This window comes from Apaloderma vittatum, unplaced genomic scaffold (assembly GCF_000703405.1).
Source record: "Apaloderma vittatum isolate BGI_N311 unplaced genomic scaffold, ASM70340v1 scaffold14635, whole genome shotgun sequence".
Lineage (NCBI taxonomy): Eukaryota > Metazoa > Chordata > Aves > Trogoniformes > Trogonidae > Apaloderma > Apaloderma vittatum.
Genome location: NW_009716660.1, coordinates 16,363 through 39,531, shown reverse-complemented (window position 1 = coordinate 39,531; position 23,169 = coordinate 16,363). Strand labels below are relative to the sequence as shown.

The following is a 23,169-nucleotide window of genomic DNA, read 5'->3' as shown; positions in this document are numbered from 1 at the left end:
TTAGAAAGAAATTCTTAAGTATAAGTGTGGCAAGACTTTGGAATAAATTGCCCAGAGATGTTGTGGCTGCCCCCTCCCTGGAGGTGTTCAAGGCCAAGTTGGACGGAGCCTTGAGTAGCCTGATCTAGTTGAGAGACGTCCCTGCCCATGACAGGGAGGTTGGACTAGATGATCTCTAAGGTCCCTTCCAGCCTAGGCCATTCTGTGATTCCATGAATTATTTCTTGTCCTGTTACTGGGCACCACTTAACTAAGTAGTGACTTAGTTATTGGCAATTCAGGGAGTAGTTTAATAGGAGTCTGGGGGTAATGTGTAACTTCTGATTGTGGCTATGACAGGAAAGATTATAGTGTTAAGTATTATTCAGAGATCCAAGCAGAACTTTTATTATTACTTTGGTTAAGAAGAGGGAAGAGAAGAAAAAAGCTTGATGTTATACTTGAAATTAATGTATCTTTCTAAAAATTATACTCTAATGGGAAAGAAAACCTGCACTTGCCCAAATGCCATCTAAAGTTACACTGTACTGAAGCTAGACCAATTGCTTGAACACGACTGAAAATAGAACTTAGGGCTTTTCTGTTGGGATGGTTCTATTTTAAGCAAGAAATCGTTACCCTAAACTTGTTGCATTTAGTGTTTTTGTTTTCTTTTCCAGTGGGAGAACAGAGGTCCAGTCTGTGCAGTATGGTAAAGAAAGAGCAAACAAAGACAGGGTATTTGCAAGGTAAGCAATTTACATTCGTACAGGATCAGTAAACTTCTGTTTGTATCTTTTAAGATGTTATGGGATAATTGTTTTCTGTTTGCAAAGATGTAGAATAAAGAGCAGCTCTTGTTGACTGTTGCTTGTGACTTGCCCGAATCATAATAAGGAGTTCCCCTTTAATATGGGAGGGTGTCTCTGGGGTGGCTAAAAATGGGGGAGAATCTTATGACAAATATTTCCACCTTTATATATTTTCAAAATTCAGAATTGTCTTGTATCTGTGCAGTTTTTTGTTACATGTACTAGCCTTCTTGTGTTACCTTTATTACAAAGAATTGTCTGTTTAACTATACCATTAAAATACTGAGTTATTGGATATGTTTGATCCCTGATAACATCTTTGAACTGTACACACATAGACTAAGGTACTGTGAGTGCCCCCTTGGTAAGCACAGTTTTATTGCTGTAGTCCCAATGAGGTATTTTGCTGTGTACAATTTGATTTCAGATATTCTTGCAGGTATTCCATCACAGAATAATTGACTCATCATAGAATCTTACTTCCTTTTGTTACCTTAGGGGAACACTGGAATTCAAACTTACACTTTTATTAACAAACCCAGAAACCCTTCTCAAGTACCTGCAAAGAGTTTTTCAGAGCACTGTTGAATTCTCTGAGACTTTAGCTGGACTCACCGTAGATACCTAGTTCCATATCAGAAGGATTTGAGAGCAGAAGTAGTTTGACATGTTTGTTGAACAGGTAGATTTCTGCACAACCAGTATGTTCTGTGTGGTGTAGAATTTTTCTCTATTTTTTGCTTTGGGAGTCTGGTTAGATCATTACTTGGATCAAATTTTCTTGTACTCAAAAGACTCAACACTGTGAAAACTGAGTTTTATTTATTTAAAGGAAAGTTATGAATCAGTTAATATTTTTCTTGTTCCACTCTGGACTTCACAATTCCCCACAAATAAGTAAGGTGGACAAGAGCTGATGCTTCGTTTTGAGGAGTGTATTTATTATTTTAGAAACTCTTATGCAGTAGATGGCACTCTTGCCTTGGAGTCAAAATCAAACAAGTCATACTGGGGTCACTTGTATTTTGTAATATATACTCTGGGTAGAATTGAAATCAATGGCTAGAATTGTTCTGATGTTTTCTCACGTCTTTTTGGCTTCTTTTAGGTAATAAAATAATTGGGTTTCTGCTGGATCATCTGTTTCCTCCTCTGTCCTCCCAGTCAGAGTGTGCAATTAATACATTTTTAATTTTGCAGAACTTTCTGGGGTGAAAAAACTTTGAATATAAGACATTTCTAGAACACCATGCAGTTCAAGAAGCTTAATCTAAGAACATTATCTTTAATTCCTTGACTTCTAAACATTTACATATCAAGTTGAAATACTGAGTCCATGTGAGCCGTTTTGTATCATACAGAGGATAAATTTAGCTTTTTAAGCTAATGTGTGGTTTTTGGTCTGGGAAACTGCCTCTCTCTGTATGTTTCTTGGACAAAGCCGTTGAGGTGTTGAACAGCTTTTTTAAGCTGTAAAGCAACGGGCTTGGTTTGGGTGCATTTGAAAGTTCTGCTGGGTATTTGTTGCCTTTTGCTCTGAAACCAGGAGCGTGGTAACAGGGCAGTCATGTCTTTCTTGAGAATTAAGTGAATGCGTTAAAAAAAAATAAACAATTACTCTTGCTTTTATTACTAGCACGTCAGAAAATTTATTAAGGATCATGTTAAAAAAACAAGGTTGTTTTTTTTTTTTCTAGAGCTACCCAAATTTATGCTCTGTTTTCTCATCAGTGTCTAGAAACTGCCTTATTTGAGCTAATACTGTCCAAGCAAACTTTTGAATCTTATCATTGTAGGAAAATCCCATGAGTAGTGATTTCTTTGTTTTCAATTGGGAGATTGTGATTGCCACAAGTAATGGTCATCTAGCCTTTTCAGTCTAAGTAGAACACAGAGAGCACAAAACATGGAAATCAAAGTTCTTAATAGCTATTTGAATAAAACAGCCTACAGTTAACAGACTTATCTGTTTGTTTCTCGGATTTTACTTTAAGATTAACTGAAGTTGTGTTCATGGATTATTTTTTCCCAAATCATAAAAGCATTTAAAAATATGTTTTTAAATGAAATCTATTACTGTGAAGGAGATACTCTGTAATAAATTTTTACTGTTTTCTTAATCTTCATGCAGCATTAACTTCAGCATTTAGAAGACTGCTGCTGCTGCAGTTGTTTGGATTGTATTTTATTTTTTTTTAATTACCTTCATTCCAGCTGTTCTCTTGGCTTCAGTTTTTGCAGGATATTCACAGCCCAAGGAAACCTGTAAGAATTTTCAGGAGCATTGTAGAAGTGAAAGTAGATTAAACTTTTTTCACGTTTATTACCACGTCATGAACTGAGAGATTTCTTAAACAGCGCTGTTCTCTCTTAGAGTCCTTGCAAAATGTTCCAATTCTGTTCGGTTTTGCTGGTGTTTCTGCGCATTGTGTGGTGGTGAGCAGGTATCTCAGTCAGGCATCACAATGTATTTGCAGACTCCCTAACATTAGGATGCAATCTCTGTTTCCAAAAGTCCACTCATGCTTTGAGTGTGCATTTATTCAGGTTAATTAAATTATTCCTCAGTTACTTTAAAATGCATTTGTTACTTGTGCTGTGCCTGCAGGTTTGCATAGAGTTTCAGTTTCTTGGTCTGAAGCGGTGGTTGTCAGTTCTGCTGAGAAACGCATTCCCTATGCTCCTCGGCAAAATGCAAAGCAAGGCTCTGTCTCCAGGTTATTTTGCTTTTTAGGACAGAAATAATTTAGAAGATTCCCACCTGTATTCCCAAACAATACCCTCTTTCTTTCTCAGCTCCTGTGAGAGTTTAGCTGTGGGACAAGCAAAAAAACCTAACTGTCTTTGAAAACATTCGTGTACTGTAGCCAATTAATATAATTTGTCATGCCTTGTTCTAGTTGCATTATGTAATGCCATCCCTGCTACTGTTCGCAGCTTGTAAAACTTATTGGGTTTGGGAACAGGTAAAGTTTTTGGTCTCTATCCATAGTCAGTTGAGTAGGACTTCTTCCAATGTTTTTAGGAATGTCTCTACAGATATACCAAAAATTAAATCTGAAACTTGTTAACTAGCAGTGCCCTGTGCTGGTGTACAGTAGAAGCATCCAGACTGGGCAGAGGAGTGCAGAATTTATAATTTCAAAGTTTATCAAAGCATTTCAAAAGTTTTTTACAGCTTATTCCCGCACTCTCTTCTCAGCTGCACTCTGGCACGTGAAAGTTATTTGAATATTGTAAGGAATTAGTGGTACAGGAGAAATTTGCAGGAATATTTCACAATATATCTTAAAAGTTAATAAAAAAATACCTTGTGAGATTTAGAATTGTTGACAGGAGAGCTAGTATCAAAAAGCCACAGCACTGAGAAGTTCGATGCTGCAGTGTGGTAATTTTTTCTTTGAAATTTAGGCAAAGACAGGAAGTGGAGGCAACAAACAGGAGTGGGTGGGACTCTTGAGGTTAGAGCTGTTAATAAAATAATTGAAACGAACCTTTGCTGATAAACGCTGCAGCTGATTATCAGGATAGTAAGATATTATTTATGAAAGATCAGACCCTATACACAGTAAAAGGTGAGTTTTCTTAACATTGGATATTTTTCGTCGTGAAGAAAGGGATGCTTCTCATTTTAGCGTTATGTTCATTTGTTGCACAGATTGAGGAAGTTTTCAGAAATGTAGTTACAAAGTATGGCTTGAGGTAGTGGAGTGGCTTTTTTCTGAAGCAATCAGGAATTTAATTTTTGGAAAAACTTGGGTTTTGCTCTCCCTGTATACTTCTGTATGTCTCTAATTCAACTAGCTTTATACAGACAAGGGTGGTACCTACTGTTGTTGCACATTTAAAAACCACCAGCTTTCCTACAGTCTACCTGTTGCTTTTTCACTGAAGGTAAATAATGTTCCATAGCTGTCTTTATACCTGTCTGCCAGAAAATAGTGATTTGCAGTCCTGTGTTTACCTAATTTAACATTGGATACATTATGTTCCTCTGCATTTTTCCCTCAGCCCACTTTTTTTGGTTAGTGGAATCCACCTCTTGGCAGAGCGGGCTCCTGGTGCTCATCTGCTGGCTACAGGCATGTCTAACGATAGCTTTGGTTAGTAAAGGAATAATGAATGGATAACATTAGCATTCATTTCAGTGTTGTTGGTTTCTTGTTATTTTACCTGTTCAGAGCTGCTTAAATTTGCTGTGTTTGTGGAGGAAAGTATCTTAGGTGGTTTGTGTTGCTCATAGTCAACTCAAATTACAGAAATTGAAATGTTGCTTTAATTGACATGATGTCAAGCTAATTGCTTTTGAATCAAATTAATATTGCTTAGAATATATGCTGAGAAACTGGATGTAGTTTTCTTCAGGACTTAAATAATTGATATTTTCCCTGTTTTCAAATATCAATATAATGTTAGATTATTTTTTTCCCCCCCAAAGTGGGTACCTGAAACAGTAGTGTTTAGAATAGTCCGTCTCACAGAACAGTCTGGAATTTGCCACCTGTTATTCAGTAAGTCTTTAGAGCAGCAATGCAGTATGCGATGTGTTCAGAACTGCTTGAGGGCATAAAACCAAAAATCAGCTCATCACCATTACTTTAATATCAAACACACGCTATTGTTATTGATACACTTGAGTTTTTCTGCATGTGAGGATAGATTGTGTGATATGCTTGATAGATTATTGTTGTAGACTTTTTTAATATTGAGGATAGTCCGCTTGAGGTGGTGGCTTGCATTGAGTTTTAAGTTAAGCAAGGAGCAAAAATGTATTTGTCACTACGGTTCTCGTTTTCAGAAGGATGTAATCTGTGTGTGAGTAGTTCCCTAATTTCTCAAAGTTCCTTCTTGCTGGACTTGCACTTTCAGTAAATCAGTAAGGTGACAATGATGAGAAGATAAAGAACAGTTCCCATGTGTCCCAAGGACAGCAAAGACAGAAATTATTTTGTGATATTGGTATGTGGAGCTGGGGAAAGAAATGAAGAAGATACACTGGTAAAATAATATGTTGTTACCTCATTGTGCAAAGCTGGAGACTAGAGAACAGTTACAGAATATCAAGGCAAATGGGAGTTAAGTGATTGTGGCACAAAATACTGATGAAATTGAGGTATCATTGGAAGAAAGAGGGCTGGGTGACAATAGAGGAGAAATTTGAGCTATGTAGCATCGTCAGGTTAGAAGCAAACTAAAAACACAAAATACACAGGAGATATTTTAAAAATTATCTAAAAGTTTTTGTTGTTGTTGGGTAAAGGTTTTTCAGCTGAAAACAACGAACAGCAGGAGTCTGGGTACATTTAGTTGCAGGATGACTGAACCATCCTGTGTGATGCTAAGAAAAAAGCAACCACGTTTCTTGGGTGATTCATTTGATGATCTCCAGTATAAAAGGGAAATACACTATTTCATGGGAGATTGCAAGTACGGTCTCATCTGTGCTTAAGAAATAGATGAAAGAAACAGGAGAAGGGGACTGTAGGTATCTTGGCACGACTGGAGAATGGGAAGAAAAAGTTTCCTCAATATCAGGAAAGGGCGACAAGAAGAATATACAATTCCCTCTGCATAAAACTACTGGTGACAATGCCCTTTAACCTGAAGGGCATTTCCAGCACAAAACCAGATAAAGTGTGGTTACCCACAAAGAAGTTTAATTAGAATGATTGAATCTGCCTTACAGGTGACAAAACTTATTCTGGAAGAAAGCATGGAAACAGACCTCCTGGGTCTTGTTTACATGTTCATGATTACCCCACTTTCAGTTCTTCACAGTCTTTGGGAGGTGGTTTTGGGCTGCTGTTTTCCTAAGATGGCTGAAGAGTTGTGTTAGAGTAGGTTTGCTTTTGTGTTTCTTTTTTGCTGTGGAGTTTTTGTTTGTTTGGGTTTTTTTACATTCAGACCTCTGACGACTCTGTTGGAGTCAGATTCTCTTTGAGGCGTTAGAAATGCCTAGAGAAGTTTTAGTCGGTTCTTTTTCTATCTTCCCTGTCTCCCTCCCAACCATCAGGATTTCATGACTCAATTTCATTGTAGTTCTTGTCTGAAGTTCAGACAATGAAGTACAATATGCTGAGAAAATACAGAGCTGCCCATATAAATATAGTTTTGCTTTATTACATTTCTTTTCATCCATGTAATTTGGTTTCCTGTGATAGTATACTTGCAGTTTCATTGTGGTGAATTTTATGTAATTTTCTTCTTGCCTCATAAAGTTCTGGTCAGTCATTTTACTTTCTTCTTCTAGATCCCCCAGCAAACCCTTGGCACGGAAAGTAATGAGTGGGATGGACTGGGAAGTAGTGAGTAGGAACTCGCTGTCAGATGACAGGTTGGAGACACAGAGCCTGCCATCGCGGTCTCCACCTGGGACTCCAAATCAGTGAGTAGCATCAGACCTTCTCTCTCTGGAGGTGACTTGTCTATCTCTAATGTGAGTGACCTACTTGTGTAATAAAAGGATTAGTGCAGTATGGATACAAATAACTTCATGAATTATGTGCTCAGTGGTTCTCTGGTACATTTAGCTCCAGATAAGAGGTGCTTCTTGCTTGACCTACAAAAAATGTAAGATGTAGCATGCTAGCCTGCATTTGAGAGCTTGAATTTTACGAAGCCCAGTTAAAACTGAATTATTCATTTGGCTAAGAAAAAAACTGATAACAATATCTGTGATACTTTAGAAAGAATTGATTGTGGTTAATACCACTTCTTAAAACACTGGGGAAAATTACTTCATGAGCAATCCTTTCATGTTTATTCCCCTCAATTTTCCTGCATTTCCTCTCGAAGCTCACTCTTTTCACATGATAGAACTTTGTTTTGTGTTTGTAGTTAGTGAAAAATTATTCCTAATTTATTTTGGAAAGTAACTGATTTTCTCATATTACTGAAACTTGCTTAAGAATCAATATTAACCAATTTCGTATTGCATAAACCAGAAGGTTTTAAGATTCGTTGGCATTGTAGCATATTATTCAAAAGGCTGTTGTTGTGAATATCTGTAGCATTTAAAGTGTACTGTAAAAATTGTGTAATGATTATGCTTATAGCATAAGGTAATTGTATTTTAAAGCATTTTAAGAAGGATGTCTATCACTATGCTAATTTTCAAATGGAAAAATATTTGGTCACAGAAAGAGTCTTGATGCTAAGCTTATAATTCTTTTAGGAGAAGATGCAGGGCATAAAATGTTCATCTTAATGAATTCAGGTTAAATTCTGCCATGAACAGAGCCAGGATTTTTTTCTTTGTGGGGTTTTATTTTTTTTCTCATTGACTGGACTGTCAGTAGCTTATTCACTGGATCTTAATGCTTTCAGGCTGCTTCAGATGGGGGAAAAATAATTAAAGACAAATATTAGCCATTTAGTGTTCATGAAAATAATTTTTGAACGCCTTTAAAAAGAAAATTCTGAAACTTGGCATGTAGATCTGATGACATAATTGTTGCATCAATTTTTGAAACCTTCAGTTTTTTATTAAAAATATGTATATGAATATGTGCCTGCACTGAGAGGAAACAATTATTTTGGCATTCCTTTGTAGTGCTTTAAGAAACGTAGATTAATCATAATATTCTTTTCACGGTGCTGTGCCATGCTTTCCCTCTTAGTCGCAACTCTGCCTTCACTCAAGAAGGAACCCGGTTACGACCTTCCTCAGTTGGACATTTGGTGGACCACGTAGTTCACACTTCTCCAAGTGAAGTGTTTGTAAATCACCGATCTCCATCTTCCACCCAGGCTAACAGCATCATCCTGGAATCATCGCCGTAAGTTGTTCTGGTTGTTACTGTGTGGCAGGATGCAGGGCTTCTGAAAATGAGTCAGAAATCTTTGCCATTATGAATTTAGTGTTGAATTTGATCAAGAAGAGTTAGAAAGTATAATAAAAGGGTAGCTATTGTTTAGGGAATATTAATACTGGTCTTACTGAAAATTAAATGATACGATACCAAGACCTGTATCTGACATGTTCCTGCTGCAGGAGTACAGTGCCCAGAATGTGAGTTTGCTGCAACGTGACCTTCAGTGTCGGGCTGTGGAAGCGAAAGTTATTTCTTAGATAGAACTGAAGTATATTGTTTTGTAATAAAAGTTTAATTCTCATGAGTTTTGATACTCTGCTTTTTGTCAAAGCATGGAGATACAAGTGACCTTTATGAATTACTTACCTGAAATACCTTTATTAGCACCCCAGCATTCTGATGTTTCTAGTGTGTTTTGTATATTGTTATAGAGATATCTTTATTTTCTTTTAAGATAGCACTATCAGGCTTGCTTTTTTTTTTTCCTGTTACGCTGAATGTTCTTGATACCATAAGTTTACTATGCCATGAGGGGCAAAATAAAAACTGTTATTGCATATGAAGTGCAGAAGGATGACAAGCAAAAACATGTTGAGATTTGAAATACTCCATAACTCGTGGCCAGAGTACAGATTAATTGGGGGGACAATAAGGTGCACAATATATACCTTATTAATACTGCTACTGTACCTGCTTATATATGCTATATATATAATGCTAAACTTCCCTTCAAAATTTTGTGTATCTGTTAGCAAGGAGATTGTGCACATGATTTCAAAACCATTTGAGAGCTATGAAATGGCACGTACATAATTACATGTTTATAAACAAATAGTGTGTGTCGGGAAGAATTAGCTTGTGAAGGTATTTGAAGACAATTTTAAAGCCTTACTTAGACTGTACCCTAAATTTTAACAACCGTGTATACCTTTGGAGAGGGAAGATATAATACAAGATTTTTTAAACTTTTGTAAAATAGCACAAAATGGTTTTTATGTCAGGGTACAGTATTTATAATTTGACCATCAGCTAGTTATTTAGCTTTCGTAGTTATAAACAAGTAATTTGGCCTAATAAAATAAAATCCTCTTTTTTTTGGTGGGCTTTTTTAACCTATTCCCATGTCAAGGAATTATCAAAACTGGAACGCTTGTGACTCTTTTCTCATATTATAGTTTACTGTGCAAAGGCCACACAGGGTCAGGTTCCTTCTGTTCCAAGACTTCCAGCTGAAGTCTGTTATGAGAAACACTTACTGGTTGGCACAGTGATGCAATGAAGTAAGCACAATTCTTAAATACTCTCTTTTCTTCATGTAAGTCAGAAAAGATGTTTCTGAGTGTCTTTGGGAGTTGTTTATTTAATACCTCGTTTCTTGTGTAAGTCACCATAGAAATGCATCTCAAAAAGAGAGGAAGTGGTTTTGTATATTAGTTGCACAACTGTAGCTGTTTCCTCATAATTTTGCGCTTTTATGTCCAAGCAGAAAAACTCTTGCTCTTCCATCACTAAGTTTTGGGGTTTTTGCTTTTTCCCTTGTTGGAAGCTTTAAAGTGGAATTTAATCTCTCAGTATAGATATCTAGCACAAAATACTTTTGAGAATGAGGAAGTTGACTGTCAAAAAATACATGAAATTTATTAGGCTCCTCTGAAAGTTTGAAGTTATGTTACTTGCTCAGGATTTGACATTTATGAAAGTAAGTAGTAGTCATGAAGTTCATAATAGCTATGTAATTTAAAATTACATTGTTTGACAGTCCAAAAAGCTATTTCTTATACAATTTGACCTTTCTGAATAAAAATACTTGAGTTGTCTGCTAATTCCTTGGGAATTTTTATTTATTTACCTATGTAAGAGAGTTGGAGAGGCTAACCTGACAGACAGTAGGTTTAGCGATCTCTTGGAGTTTGAAGTCAACATTGCAAAAGAAATTAAGAGTTTCACCGCAGTTTGGAAGGGCATTATAGCTTAGCTAATACAACCTTTAATTCCGTATTTTTCTCTTCATCTGTATGTGTTATTCAAAACTAAATGGAGATATTTCTGCTTGTGGTTCCCTAAGGTAATTAGAACCTTCGGTTCTGAATACACGTGATATGTGTTCAGTTTAGTAAATCTGTGGGAGGGTGTATGCAACTTTTTGCTTAATGTGGTCAAAGGTCAGACCGGATATCACAAAAGTGCCCGAGGCTTTCCAGTGCCAGGGCCAGTGTGTTATTTCATTATGATGTAAATTGCTGAATGCAGGAACAGAGCGGTGCTTTGCCTGCAGAATAGGCTGCTTTCACTGCCATTGTCTGGGCATTCCGAAGGAAATTCAAAGCTGACTGGGCAAATACAAAGCCATGAAGTTCTTGCCCAGGGCTCGATTGTTAGTTCTCACAATTCATTATGCTAATATATTACAGTACTCGCCTTGCTGCTCCTAAAATGCTCATTTAAGTAACTTTTCAAATCTTGTCTGCAAGTTTGTATGTTGGGTAGGAATTTATTTGTGTTTGTTGACATGTACGTACAGACATCAAACGTAATTTCCCGTCTTTGACTTTTATCAGAATGACTTTGTTTGTGTCTCTCTTCATATTTTCTGTTCCTTTTTTTGATTCGGTTTAAAACTCTCAGGAGTAATTGTTTGCAGGAAAACACATAAGTATGTTTCCCTTCACTTAAAAGGCTGCATAGTCTGTGCTGGCCAGACCAGAATGAATGAATTCATAGGCAGTTGAAAAGCTTCGGGTGACCTTTATAAGCCAAGATCTAAATAATTTATATCTGCCTTGAAAATTCATTTTGCAAATATTGGCATTCATATTTTTTTCTTTCCACAAAAATGAATTTAGAAAAGCTGCTTATCCTGAAAAATAGAAGCATGATATGCTCTTTTTTTACTGTCACTTGCATTGAAAAGTGTTAAGTAGTATTATTTTTATTCCCTGGTATGTTTTGAACATGAAGTTCTTCAGACATATGCTGTATAATTAGTGCTTTTTTCTTTCAACACTGCATGAAAAAAAAAAAGTATTTTCTGAAAGTTTCAATCAAGCAAAGGCACACAGAAAAAATGTTGTTAGGATCTTTTCAAATGTACTGTTTTCATACATTGACAAAACATAATATTTTGTTTTCTAAGAAAATTGACTAAAACTTTTATAACGGAAATGGAAAATATGTGGTTTTTCAAAGTGAAGTGTTCCATTTTCCATTCGATTTTCGTGCTTTTTGAAAGAGATCCATCGTTTATTTGAAGTCACTGTAGACAATTGTGATTGGATTTTTTCTGTTTCTATTTGAACACATGTATCTAGGATCTGCCTTTCATTACACCGAAACAAATTACACAACGTGGAACCTGATGTGTGCCTTCGGTTTGCTAACTTGCAGCAACTCAAAATGTTGTGCTGTGTCGTAACAAGAGCCTTACTCCGTTAACAGTTTGCTGTGTCTAGCCCAGCTAAATACAGTAGGACAACTCACGTGGTTACCCCTGCTGCTTAGAGGGATGTTGCGCTATGAGTTACCGCTCCAGCTTGCTGATAACAAAAGGGGCAGTGTCTTCTTTCTGGCTTCTCGGAGCTTGCTTCCCTCCTGTGATGAACCGGTTCACTTTGTTGAACCAGCCAAGATCTACCCGGGCTTCTCCAAACCACCAAGGGGTTTTTGCTTGCTTGGTAAGCGGCTGTAGCCAAGGGAGGAGAACCAGAGCGCTTCAAGGAAAGGGCCGTGGGAGTGGATGAAAGGAGCGGAGGCACCCCTTTCTGGTGGTAGCGTTCTCCCCAGATTTAGCTGTAACCTGGAACTTCATTCTTGGGGGCTTTTGAATTTGCCGCTGGTGTCAGTGGGCTCATGTCATAAGTCTTTAAATTGCCTAATACCTTTTCATATGGTTCCTGGGGAGGAAGGCAGGTATCCTCACTGGTGTTTAGAAACTGAGTTAATGGGTACTATGTATTCACTGCCCTTTTTGGGCCTTCCAAATGTTCTTCTTAACTCTTAAATGCAAAGTCATGTAATGGAAGATGAATCATGTGTTTATGTAATACAAATTATACAGTTAAACTTTTATTCCAAAAAGACTGATAAAGGAAATTATTCATATTATACATAAACACAGAGAATATATTTTTTAATCTAGAGTAGCAGGCTTGCAGACCTAAAATAGAAATGGAGCATTCTGCTATTTCATCTTTGGTAATGATGTTGTAAGAACTAAAAAATGCATGTGATGATGCCATTTTTACAAATGGTTCAAAGCTGTGCATGTTTCAAAGAGGAATATGTTTGGCAGAAGGGGAAGTTCTCTTAATGTTTACATACACTTTTAAATGCCAAAATTACAATTTGACACTTAAGAAATGCAGAGAAACAGGTGAGTTGTCTTTAACTTGCACTCTTGTTTTTAGATCAAAAGGCAAAAACTAGTGTGGGAGCACTTTATGCTGCTTGTGTCTTGTTATTAAGATTTAAATTCTAAACACTGAAACCATACTGACATACCTACTAAAAAATAATTTTTTAGTAAGAGTGCAGAGTATTAATACAGTGGATTTTATAGTATTCCAGTATAAAGTGGATTAAGAGTGCTGAAAGCATTTAAAGAAAAAAAGAGTCTTGTAAAAGATGAAATTACTGGTTCTGTGTACAGTTGCTTGTCAAGAAAAAAGCAGTGACATGTCCAAACATACACTTCCAATACACTCCATCTCTGAGATTCTAAAAGTACATACTGATATTCAGCTCTCAAACTCTTGAGTTTCTTCTAGCATTTTTCGTTTACTTGGAGCCCTGGAAGAACTGTCAATATCTCATGATTGTTCCATTTCATACTTCTATTTCGGTATTTAGATCTCAAGAGACTCCTATAGATGGGCAGCCTCCTGCGTTACCACCCAAACAATTTAAAAAGAACAGTTGGAACCAAATTCATCATTCTCACTCACAGCAAGAACTGGAAAACCATATTAATGAAACATTTGATGTTCCTGTATCACCTGAAAAATCCACGGTAAGTTTTCAGATCCAGTTTAACCATTCTGCTTTTTGCCAGAATCATAGTCCTCCTTTTCCTTATCTGGGTTCTGATGCATTTTGGAGAGTTGTAGCGTTAGTGCGTTACATTGCAGCATTTCCAGTATTCGTACTGGCTCTTTGGTAGCTCCCACTCTTGTTTTCCACCTGCGAGACCAGTCCTTTGTCAGTTGTCAGCATCAGGATGGACAGGCAAACATTTTGAAAAGTAGCTTTTCAGTACACACAGAACTTTCTAACTAACCTCGACTTTGAGAAGTCATTTACCGTCAGTTTTAAAGACAGCATGGCACACTACCACTGGTGTCTAATCCAGCTTTTATCAAAACACTCAAACTAAAAGTGCCTCTCAACTTCTCGAGCAGTTCTGTCGGGGGAAGCTTCTTGAATCTGTGGTTACATTTTTATCAGAATTTCCAAGAAAGACTTGGTTACCAAAATACAGGTGACAACAAATGTAAAAAACCAAAGAAAAGGCTCATTTTCCACACTTAAGCACATGCTAGATGAGTAAGGTAGTCAATTATTGTCAAACTGAGGTGAGATCTTACTGGCCATTTTTGTGATTTCTGCCCTTCCAGAAGTTTCCAAATGGCTTTTGGTTTTATACTGATGTGGTTCAAGAAACATTGTGCAGGATGGGAAAACAGTTTAATGTCCAGATGTAGCAAATACTGTATAAACTGTTCTGCCAACCTCAGACATTCAAAATTATGAGTAAGCTCCCAAAACGGATATTTTAGAGATGATTTTGGTTTGTTTTTATTTACGTTCTGAACTCTAAGCCTGGGATGTTCTCTCAGGCCTTATTACAGAGTTAAGATTCCCATAAACCCCATATTTAATTTCATAGCTGGGGTTTCAGTAAAACATGCAAAAGTGAAATTTGTAAATTTATGAACATTTTGTGAATGTTGTAAAAAAATTTTGCTTTAATTAATGACACAGAATTTTTAACAGCTTTATATTTTGACAGTGTTTACCTGAGTCATATTAAAGTACTGATCTGTTCTGAAAGATAATGCTACTTTGCTCATCAAGATTTTCTGTGTATTCAGTATTCCTCTGTATTCAGTTATCTTTACCAAATGGACAAAAATAACTCTCAGTTGTTTTTTTAACTCCTTTTGGTTCTGCAAAGCCAACACAGCTGCATGAGAATGAGATTCTTTTTTCTCTGTGCTTTGTTAATGTGGTTGGTTGCTGTGGTGGAATGGGCCACGCATTTATTCAGCCTCGCTCATGGCAGTACGCTGTGGTAATTGAAGATCTATTTTGGTCTGCTGATGGCTTTTTATTTTGGGTGTGAGAGAAGAAGGAGCGCAGCATGACTCTGAAATTTAGTGAAATTGTAAATTTAGGATTTGTAATGTTTTGGAGGGGGGGGTTGGGGTTTTTTTGTTTTTTTTCACCCAAAGCAGCTTTTCTGCCCAGAACGCGTTTCAGGTTCCTGCACCCCTACAGTCTCTCCTGCTGCTCCATCTCAGATATTTTTACTTGAGTCACTATTCTGAGTTCATTTAGGTATTGAATTTCCTTCGTCTGTTGTATGTGTGGAGAGTCTATTTAGAAAGGTAGTCGGACAGGTATAGGAATGACGGCTTTTTACTGCATCTGCAATCCCAGAGGGTCCAGTCTGAGAATGTCCGGTAGTATTTGTAAACAGGTGTGGACAGGAGTCTGGTCAGTCAGACAGGTTCATAATGATACACAGTACTCTCTTCAGGTTTTCCTGTATTATCTGCTGCTCAAAATAGCCTCTTCAAGCACGAAATCACTGTTATTCCCTTTTTGTCTGGGGAATGCAATGGCATGGAAGTTGCCAAACGCCGCAGGTGAGCGCTTGTTTGTTCTGCCCAGGAACTCAGGTCTGGTCTCCCGTGCCAGTGAGCGTAGGTTAAAAGGATTTACATATGATAAGGCTTCCTTAGCGTCCTGCTTTCTCATTAATGTATCTAATGCTGTTAATTTCCTCTCTACCCCCAAATTTTTAATCTTTTCATTACTATTAATGTGTTCAGGGGGATTTTTTTGTTTTAACTGAGAGCTTAAAACACCTGGAATTGTAAAGTTGAGCAGCCTTCTTTTACCTGTTGAACCCTTACATATAGAAACATTTGGTTTAACAAGCTGTTTTGTTTTCTTCCTTTCTGAATACAAATCTGATGCTTTGGCTGTAATTGGTAACATTGAAAACTTCCTGGAAACAAATTACTTTAGTACTGTTTCACATCCTCACCATAGAATTTGTAGAAATACTAGCTAATGTTTGGTCTGTGAACTAAATATTGATGGGAGCAAACTAAAAATCACTTAACTTGGCACTAAGTGACTTTTTCCATATTAAAAAAGTATCTATTATTCCCCAGTTTTGTGGTAGTTACTTTACCAGTGTTGTAATTGGAAAGAAAGCAGCTAAAATTCAGAGCTCAATCAGCACATATCACACCTCGTAATCCATCACACTGGAAACGGAAAAGGGGATATGGAATGAAGATTTTTGTTGCCAAACTTGTCCTTGATTACTACTGTCATAGCGCTGCTAACAGACACAAATGTATACCTTCAATTACCTTATTTTTTATCGTATTGCATTCTTACTATGATCTTAATTAAAATGAATTTAAGGATTTTCCACTTAGTAAACTGTTTTTCTTAAAACTGTTTGAAGCCAGTTAGGTTTTTCCTAACATTATTGCTTGCTTTGAGCTTGCTTTGACACAACACACTTCTAACTTATTGATGTCCAAGACTTTTAAATGTGTAACTTCTCCCTTCTGTGCAAAATTCAAGGTATTTGTGCTAGTACTTGATGTTTCCTCAAGTGTCCAGGAGCAACTATGAGGAAACTGCAAAAATTGTTGCATGCAATATCCTCAAAGTCTAACTATGAACAAAATATATATTAATATAATATCATTTTTGTTTACTAGCCCAATGGTGGTGTCCCCCATGACAATCTTGTTATGATCAGAATGAAACCAGATGAAAATGGAAGGTTTGGCTTCAATGTAAAGGTAACAGTACATCTATTTCCTTCATGGATATTAATATTATTTTCTGCAATTTGTGATTTATTAGTAATTTAAAATTATCTTTGAAGGGTGGATACGATCAGAAGATGCCAGTGATAGTGTCCAGGGTAGCTCCAGGAACACCTGTAAGTTATCCAGAAAACAAATGTGGTAGCAGTACTTGTGTATCTTGAAGTATGTATTCAAAGCTATGAATTATTTCATAGCTACCTGTGAAAATTTGTTCGTGTTATAATATTGTCATAACAAAGCAGTAAGAATTTGATGGGGTACATAACATTTTTAAAAATTCTTCAAATGTCAAAGATATTTCTTCTTACTGAAAAGTTTAATTCTGAAAATTACAAGGAGTTACAGATGTTCAGTATGTATTGTTTCTTGAGCTGTGTCATTGTAAAAATACATTTACTTCATTACTTTTTAAAATATAGGCATTCATGTAGTTTCACAGAAATTATATATTTGAAAGAGTCTTTTAGTATGTGAAAAATAACTAAAATAGCAAATCTCTCTTACTTTAGTGACAGATGTAACTGAGTAAAGCCAAAATTCAGATTAAAATGGGTCATTATTCATCAGGTCTGACTGTCTGCTGTCACTGGTGTTTAGTGACTGTCAGTAGGGTCTTCAAACTAGGCACGGTATTTATTCAATGGATTGCCAGAAATACTGACCTGATGTACAGCTGACGGGAGTCAGCTCTGTTCATACCTTTTAGAGTGAACACAGCTGTGGGGTTTTGACTCTTGGCAAGCACTTTTATAGTTTCAAAGAGCATTGTTCTTGTTCATGTTAATTATTATTTCTGGAGTATTGAGTAACATTGGCTGAAGGCTTTAAACATCCACTCGCTAAGGAGAAGATATTTGGTGATGGCACGTGCTCTCATACTGCAACAATGTTTAGACTAGGATTATAATAATGATTTTTTATTACCTGATTCCTCTCTAGGATTACTGGGGTTTGTGCATTGTCTTCTGTCCTTGCCTTACCCCTGTGATTACAGCTGTGATACTTCACACCTGAAGCGTTTAAGCCTGTGAAATTGATTCCAACAGGGCTTTGCCGTGTTTCTCCCTTCCCTTCAAAGACAAGAACGAATTGCCTCACAAAATCTGATTTAAATAGGGGAGCTTTCTACTTCAAGCAGAGGAGTGGGGTAACAGCTGTCCAAAGACATGTTACAGTGACAGTCACCTCCCAGTTCCAAACAGATTTCGTCTTGTGAAGGGCACTGTTTTACATATTGTGTAACGCTTCAATTTGTCATTTGAATACAACGCAGGAACCATAGCAACTAGGCTGTTAGGATTCAAGTCCCCAACTATAGATAGTTAAGGTTACTATTTTAAGGTGAGAAATTGGAAAAAGCTTGGTTTATGTGTTCTCTTCTTTTCCTCACCTTGCAGGCTGATCTCTGTGTCCCGCGTTTGAATGAAGGAGACCAGGTTGTACTGATTAACGGCAGGGATATAGCAGAACATACCCACGATCAAGTTGTTATGTTTATTAAAGCTAGCTGTGAGAGGCACTCAGGGGAACTTGTGCTCCTAGTTCGACCCAATGGTGAGTGCTTTGTACATAATAATAAGACAAATAAATAATTCCACACTGTGCTTTCATTTTCTAACCTCAGTTTTGTGTCCTGAGGTGGCAACACGTAATATCTTTCTAAGAAAGAACTCTTTTTCTTGAAAGGGAGTTGCAGTAACACAATGTATATACAAATCTCGATCAATCCGGTACTCTAAGGAGCTGTGCATAAGTAAATGTGAAAATTAATAGGAAAATCAGAGATCAAATATTTCCAACAGAGAGCTAATTTAAATTGATTAAAAAGTCCAGAAAGCTACAGAGATACTGAATGTTGTTTCTGAGCGTGCTGTTATTACCTTAAAGACAGTAAAACCCAAACACAAATGAAAAAAAAACCCACCACCAAACACCCAGTGTTTGGATGACTTTGGAGATTAATATATGCTAAATCCTTCTACATGTTTTTAAAACAATCCAGAATGACTGGTAACATCTCTGCTTGAGGAGGCTAAGAAAGTGCTAAAAATACAGTCTAAATAATAGCTTCTGCGATATATTCATGAAATACACTGTTGGAGCATTGCCAGTAGATGGTCACTGGATTTGGTTCTGCTGCACTTCCCAATTATAATATAGTTGAAGAGGTAAAAGCAAAATGAATAACAGTAATGTTCAGTTGGAATAATTGGAGAGTACCTCAGCCACTTCATAAACAATTTTTCCTTTATTCACTTTTTTTCACTCCACACTTGTGCTCTCATTCTGTGTGTAAGTTCTCTTTCAGCTTTTGTGTGCTTACGTTCTTTTTCAGATAAAATTGTCAGCTTTGTTTACAAATTTACTGCAACAGTTTCCTGTTGTGTGTTGATTATCTTCCTATTCTGGATAAAAACATTTGAGCTGCTGAAGCGAGGAGTTGCCAGTTTCCTCCTTCATGGTCATGGGATGTCATTGAAAAACAGACTTTCAAACAGCATGTCTCTCTTACATGTCTCTGTTACATATAGTAGAAGATGCATTTTATTTTTCAGTTTATTTGTAGGCAGGGCATGCATACAGCATTGATGATATTATAATGACATATATTAATTTTCTCCGGTGGTCTTGCTCTGATTACTGAAGCCTAAAATCAATGTGTTAACAAATGTGTATTTTTCTACTGGAGAAACGCTTGTCTTTGCTGTTTCTGCGTAAATGACTTAGAGTTAACTCTCTGTGCCAAGCAGCATGCTCAGCCAGAGCGTTCATATCTTTGTTACAGCTGTCTATGATGTTGTGGAAGAGAAGCTGGAGAGCGAGCCTGACTTCCAGTACATCCCTGAGAAATCTCCTCTTGATGGTGTCCCTCAGGATGATAACGCTCTGAGGGAATCCATGATTCAGCTGGCAGAGGGGCTTATCACTGGGACTGTTCTGGCTCAGTTTGATGTGAGTACCATGTCGCCTGTAGCTGTGTACAAATTCCGAGTCTTTTGAGATAGCAATTATTTTTAGCAGAACAGATTTCAGTTAAATTTCAGTAGTCAGCATCTTTCAAAAAAATTAATTGTCTTACGCTCTCAAAAGAAAAAAAAGAAAAAAATAATAATCCAGTTCTGCATTGTGTGTGCAAGTTTATGGCATAGAATAATCCTAAAACTTTTTTAGTGTTGTTTGTTATAAGTAGCTTTATTGATTACTTAGAGGTTTTTGTGGTTATCAGGGGCTTATGCTAATAAAGTACTTTAATGGAGATGACTGAAAAATGTGCACCAAAATACGGTCTGTACTCAGACCTTTATTCCATATCTCAGTTAATGTAACATCTGAATGACAACTGAGCTGTTGGCATTTTATGGACAGCCTCAGTAAGGGAAGGTAAAACTACCAATAGAAAATATAACCTTGATCTTAAGGGTTACAAGCCCTAATCTTAAGGGTGAGTGTAACAATGTCCTTTATGAAGAGTTGATTTTTTTTTAATGACATATTTCAGAAGAGCACTTCTTGTGAGGTCCTAAGCTGCTGAGAGCTTTAGTCTGTCTTTAGCACTAACTTGTGCCTTGATGTTATTTCATCTTCAGTGCATGAGATCAAGTGGCTTAAAGCAAGAAGCAGGAGGTTTGTAAAACACAGCAATGTGAATTCTGTGAGTGTCTCGTCATACTGAGGCCTAACGTTATGTATATAGAAACATGTGTATATAGAAAATATATTTATATACTGTTCTTTAAGAACTCCGGTAAAACGTACTTCTATATATAGATAGAAAATATTTTCTCAAAGTGATTTAAAATCCCTCCTTACCATACATTTGTGGCCTTGAGTAACCTGGTCTAGTTGAGAGGCGTCGCTGCCCATGGCAGGGGGGTTGGTTTAGGTGATCTCTAAGGTCCTTTCCAACCAGGCCATTCTATGATTCTATCATTCTGTGGTACTTTTCAGTCTTCCAAACAGATGGAATGTTTAAAGTGCTTTTTATTGAACCTGGATCATTTCACTGATACTGTTTGCAGGACAAGGCTTGTGGCAGCACATGTTCAGTTTATCTTTAAACAAATTGTGACGATGTCTTGGTGATGTTCAGGATCCCACAGCGTAACTAAATTTGTAGTGCTTTCTTTGGAAAATAATTTTTGTGTCTGTTGAAGCTACCACTACTCAGTAGTTTATATTCTGAAAGTACCTCTAGGCAAATAATATAGTAACTGTAGTACTTTTGCGTCTATTATGGCTGACCATCAGTTTTGTCTTTTAGCAATTATATAGGAAAAAGCCTGGAATGACAATGTCTTGTGCCAGATTACCTCAAAACATTTCCAAAAATAGATACAGAGACATTTCGCCTTGTAAGTATGTGTGTTTGTGTTATGTGTTCTAAAAGTATTTTACTTTGGTGTAAATAAGTAACAGCTTTCTAAATTTTTTTTCAGATGATGCTACACGGGTTATTTTAAAAAGTAATGAAGACTACATCAATGCAAATTATATAAATGTGAGTAGTAGTTTTCAAAAGAGCTTCTGATATGAAGTAATTTTGAAGTTTTTTGATGGAGAAGTTGATAACATTTTCATAGATCTAGTTCAGACTAGAATGACTAATAAACCTGTAGTCAGATGGTTTGAAATTTACTGGAGGTTTACTTCTTTGCTAATGCTTTGTGGCAGGTGTTTTAATAAATGAAACCAAGCAAAAAATCCAACAAAACCCACACTCAGAGAATCTAGCCCTCTACCGGAGGAATTCATTCTTCTTTTCTGATTACTAATGTGGCAGAAGTGTTCAACATAAGAAGTTTAATCTGGCAGCACTTGTACTTTTTTTTTTTCTTCCCATTGTCAGTAACAACAAAATTACAGCTACCTTCTTTTCAGGGACAAAGCCTAGAGATGAAGTTAAATTCCAAGATCAGTATTTTAAAAGCTACTGTCAGAAACCAGCTGAATTATTTGCCAGCTGGTTCATCATTTCTTTTTTTGACCATTAATCTTTATTATGGCAACTACGTAACTGTCAGTTAATACATGAAGTGTACTTGGATCTTCGCAATAATTTTACATGTGAAGCATTTTGAAGACTTTTTATCTGTGCCACTGTATTTAATAACTTAGTATTAATATAATTAATATAGTTGATGCTTCTTTAACGTATTAGTTACTAAATGCTAAATGTCTGATGCCTGAGTTTACATTTCCTGTAAGAAATAAAATGACTTTGTCTTCTCTTAGATGGAAATCCCTTCTTCCACAATAATAAACCAGTACATTGCTTGTCAAGGTCCACTACCGAACACTTGTCCTGATTTTTGGCAGATGACTTGGGAACAAGGCTCGTCTATGGTTGTAATGCTAACAACTCAAGTTGAACGAGGCCGAGTAAGTAAAAAATTTCCTTAAATACTACTTGATTAATCTTCTAAAAATCTGTTGGTTGATTAGCTTTTAAAGGATGAGAGGAGTATACTATTGTGAGACATAATACGACAAGGATAGTGGTTTTAAACTAAAAGAGGTTAGATTTACACTAGATACAAGTAAGAAGTTTTTTACGGTGATGGTGGTGAAACTCTGGACCAGGTTGCCCTGAGAGGTGGCAGAAGCCCCATCCCTGGAAATGTTCCAGGTCAGGCTGGTCAGGGCTCTGAGCAACCTGATGTAGCTAAAGGTGTCCCTGCTCACTGCAGGGCAGTTGGACTAGATGACCTCTAAAGGTTCCTTCCAACCCAAAGTACTCTATGATTTGATGACTTTTTCTCCCCTAAGGGCAATATATTCCTAGTACTCTTGCAATAATAACTCTTACATTTTAAACCTTCTGATAGTTTAAACACAGTTGAATTCTGAAATAGGATTTTTTTTTTTCCTCTAACCATCAAATGAAGTAACTCCAAGAAGTTTCCTCAGTTTTTGTAGATTCGTTCTTTGATATTAAGAGAGATTAATTTTTTAAGGCAGCCTAACATAGCTTTGTAGTGTTAAGATCCCATGTCTGGATGTCTGTCTTGAAGCTTATCAAGGATTCCTTTAAAATCTAAAATTTTTCATAAAATATTCTTTGTGTCTATAAACATTTGTTTAATCATAAGAAAGAATCATTGTCCTTCAAGTCACTTCAATACAAAAACGTGTAAAAATAGAGTACTAGTAGTAAAGTACTTAGAGTTATAAATTACTAAAAGTAATTGTGTTTGATGCTGTAAAAGGCCTTGGGCGTATTTTGTGGTTTGTTTGGTTTTGTTTTTAAGCTGTAGTTACCTCTTAGTAACTTTGTTTATTGTGCAGCTTCGTCCTTTGGAGACAGGCAAAACAGCCAGCTCTGGTCATATGCACAGTGTGACTCCAGAGTTCCTGGGTTTATAGTTTAGCACTGGCTGATGGAGTGTGTGACAGAAATGACACTCTGTAGTAACAGTTGAGCAAAATTTCTCCACATTCAGGATTTCTTTTGAAGATGGACTTGTAGTAGGTTGTGGGTGTTCTGATCAG

General features: G+C 36.6%; 1 protein-coding gene across 1 annotated transcript in view; it reads left to right on the top strand.

Annotated features, from left to right (window-relative positions):
• Positions 1-659: 659 nt before the first annotated feature.
• The window catches only part of PTPN4 (protein tyrosine phosphatase, non-receptor type 4 (megakaryocyte)), a gene marked incomplete at its 5' end in the record, with an annotated part of 31,276 nt that continues 8,766 nt past the window's right edge, over positions 660-23,169 (top strand). Inside the window, 11 exons of the mRNA XM_009869630.1 lie at positions 660-728; positions 7,042-7,176; positions 8,411-8,569; positions 13,451-13,610; positions 16,567-16,650; positions 16,737-16,793; positions 18,078-18,234; positions 19,466-19,632; positions 20,942-21,032; positions 21,117-21,178; positions 21,913-22,059. Coding sequence (XP_009867932.1) covers positions 660-728; positions 7,042-7,176; positions 8,411-8,569; positions 13,451-13,610; positions 16,567-16,650; positions 16,737-16,793; positions 18,078-18,234; positions 19,466-19,632; positions 20,942-21,032; positions 21,117-21,178; positions 21,913-22,059 — 1,288 coding nt within the window. The remainder of the gene's footprint in view (positions 729-7,041; positions 7,177-8,410; positions 8,570-13,450; positions 13,611-16,566; positions 16,651-16,736; positions 16,794-18,077; positions 18,235-19,465; positions 19,633-20,941; positions 21,033-21,116; positions 21,179-21,912; positions 22,060-23,169) is intronic.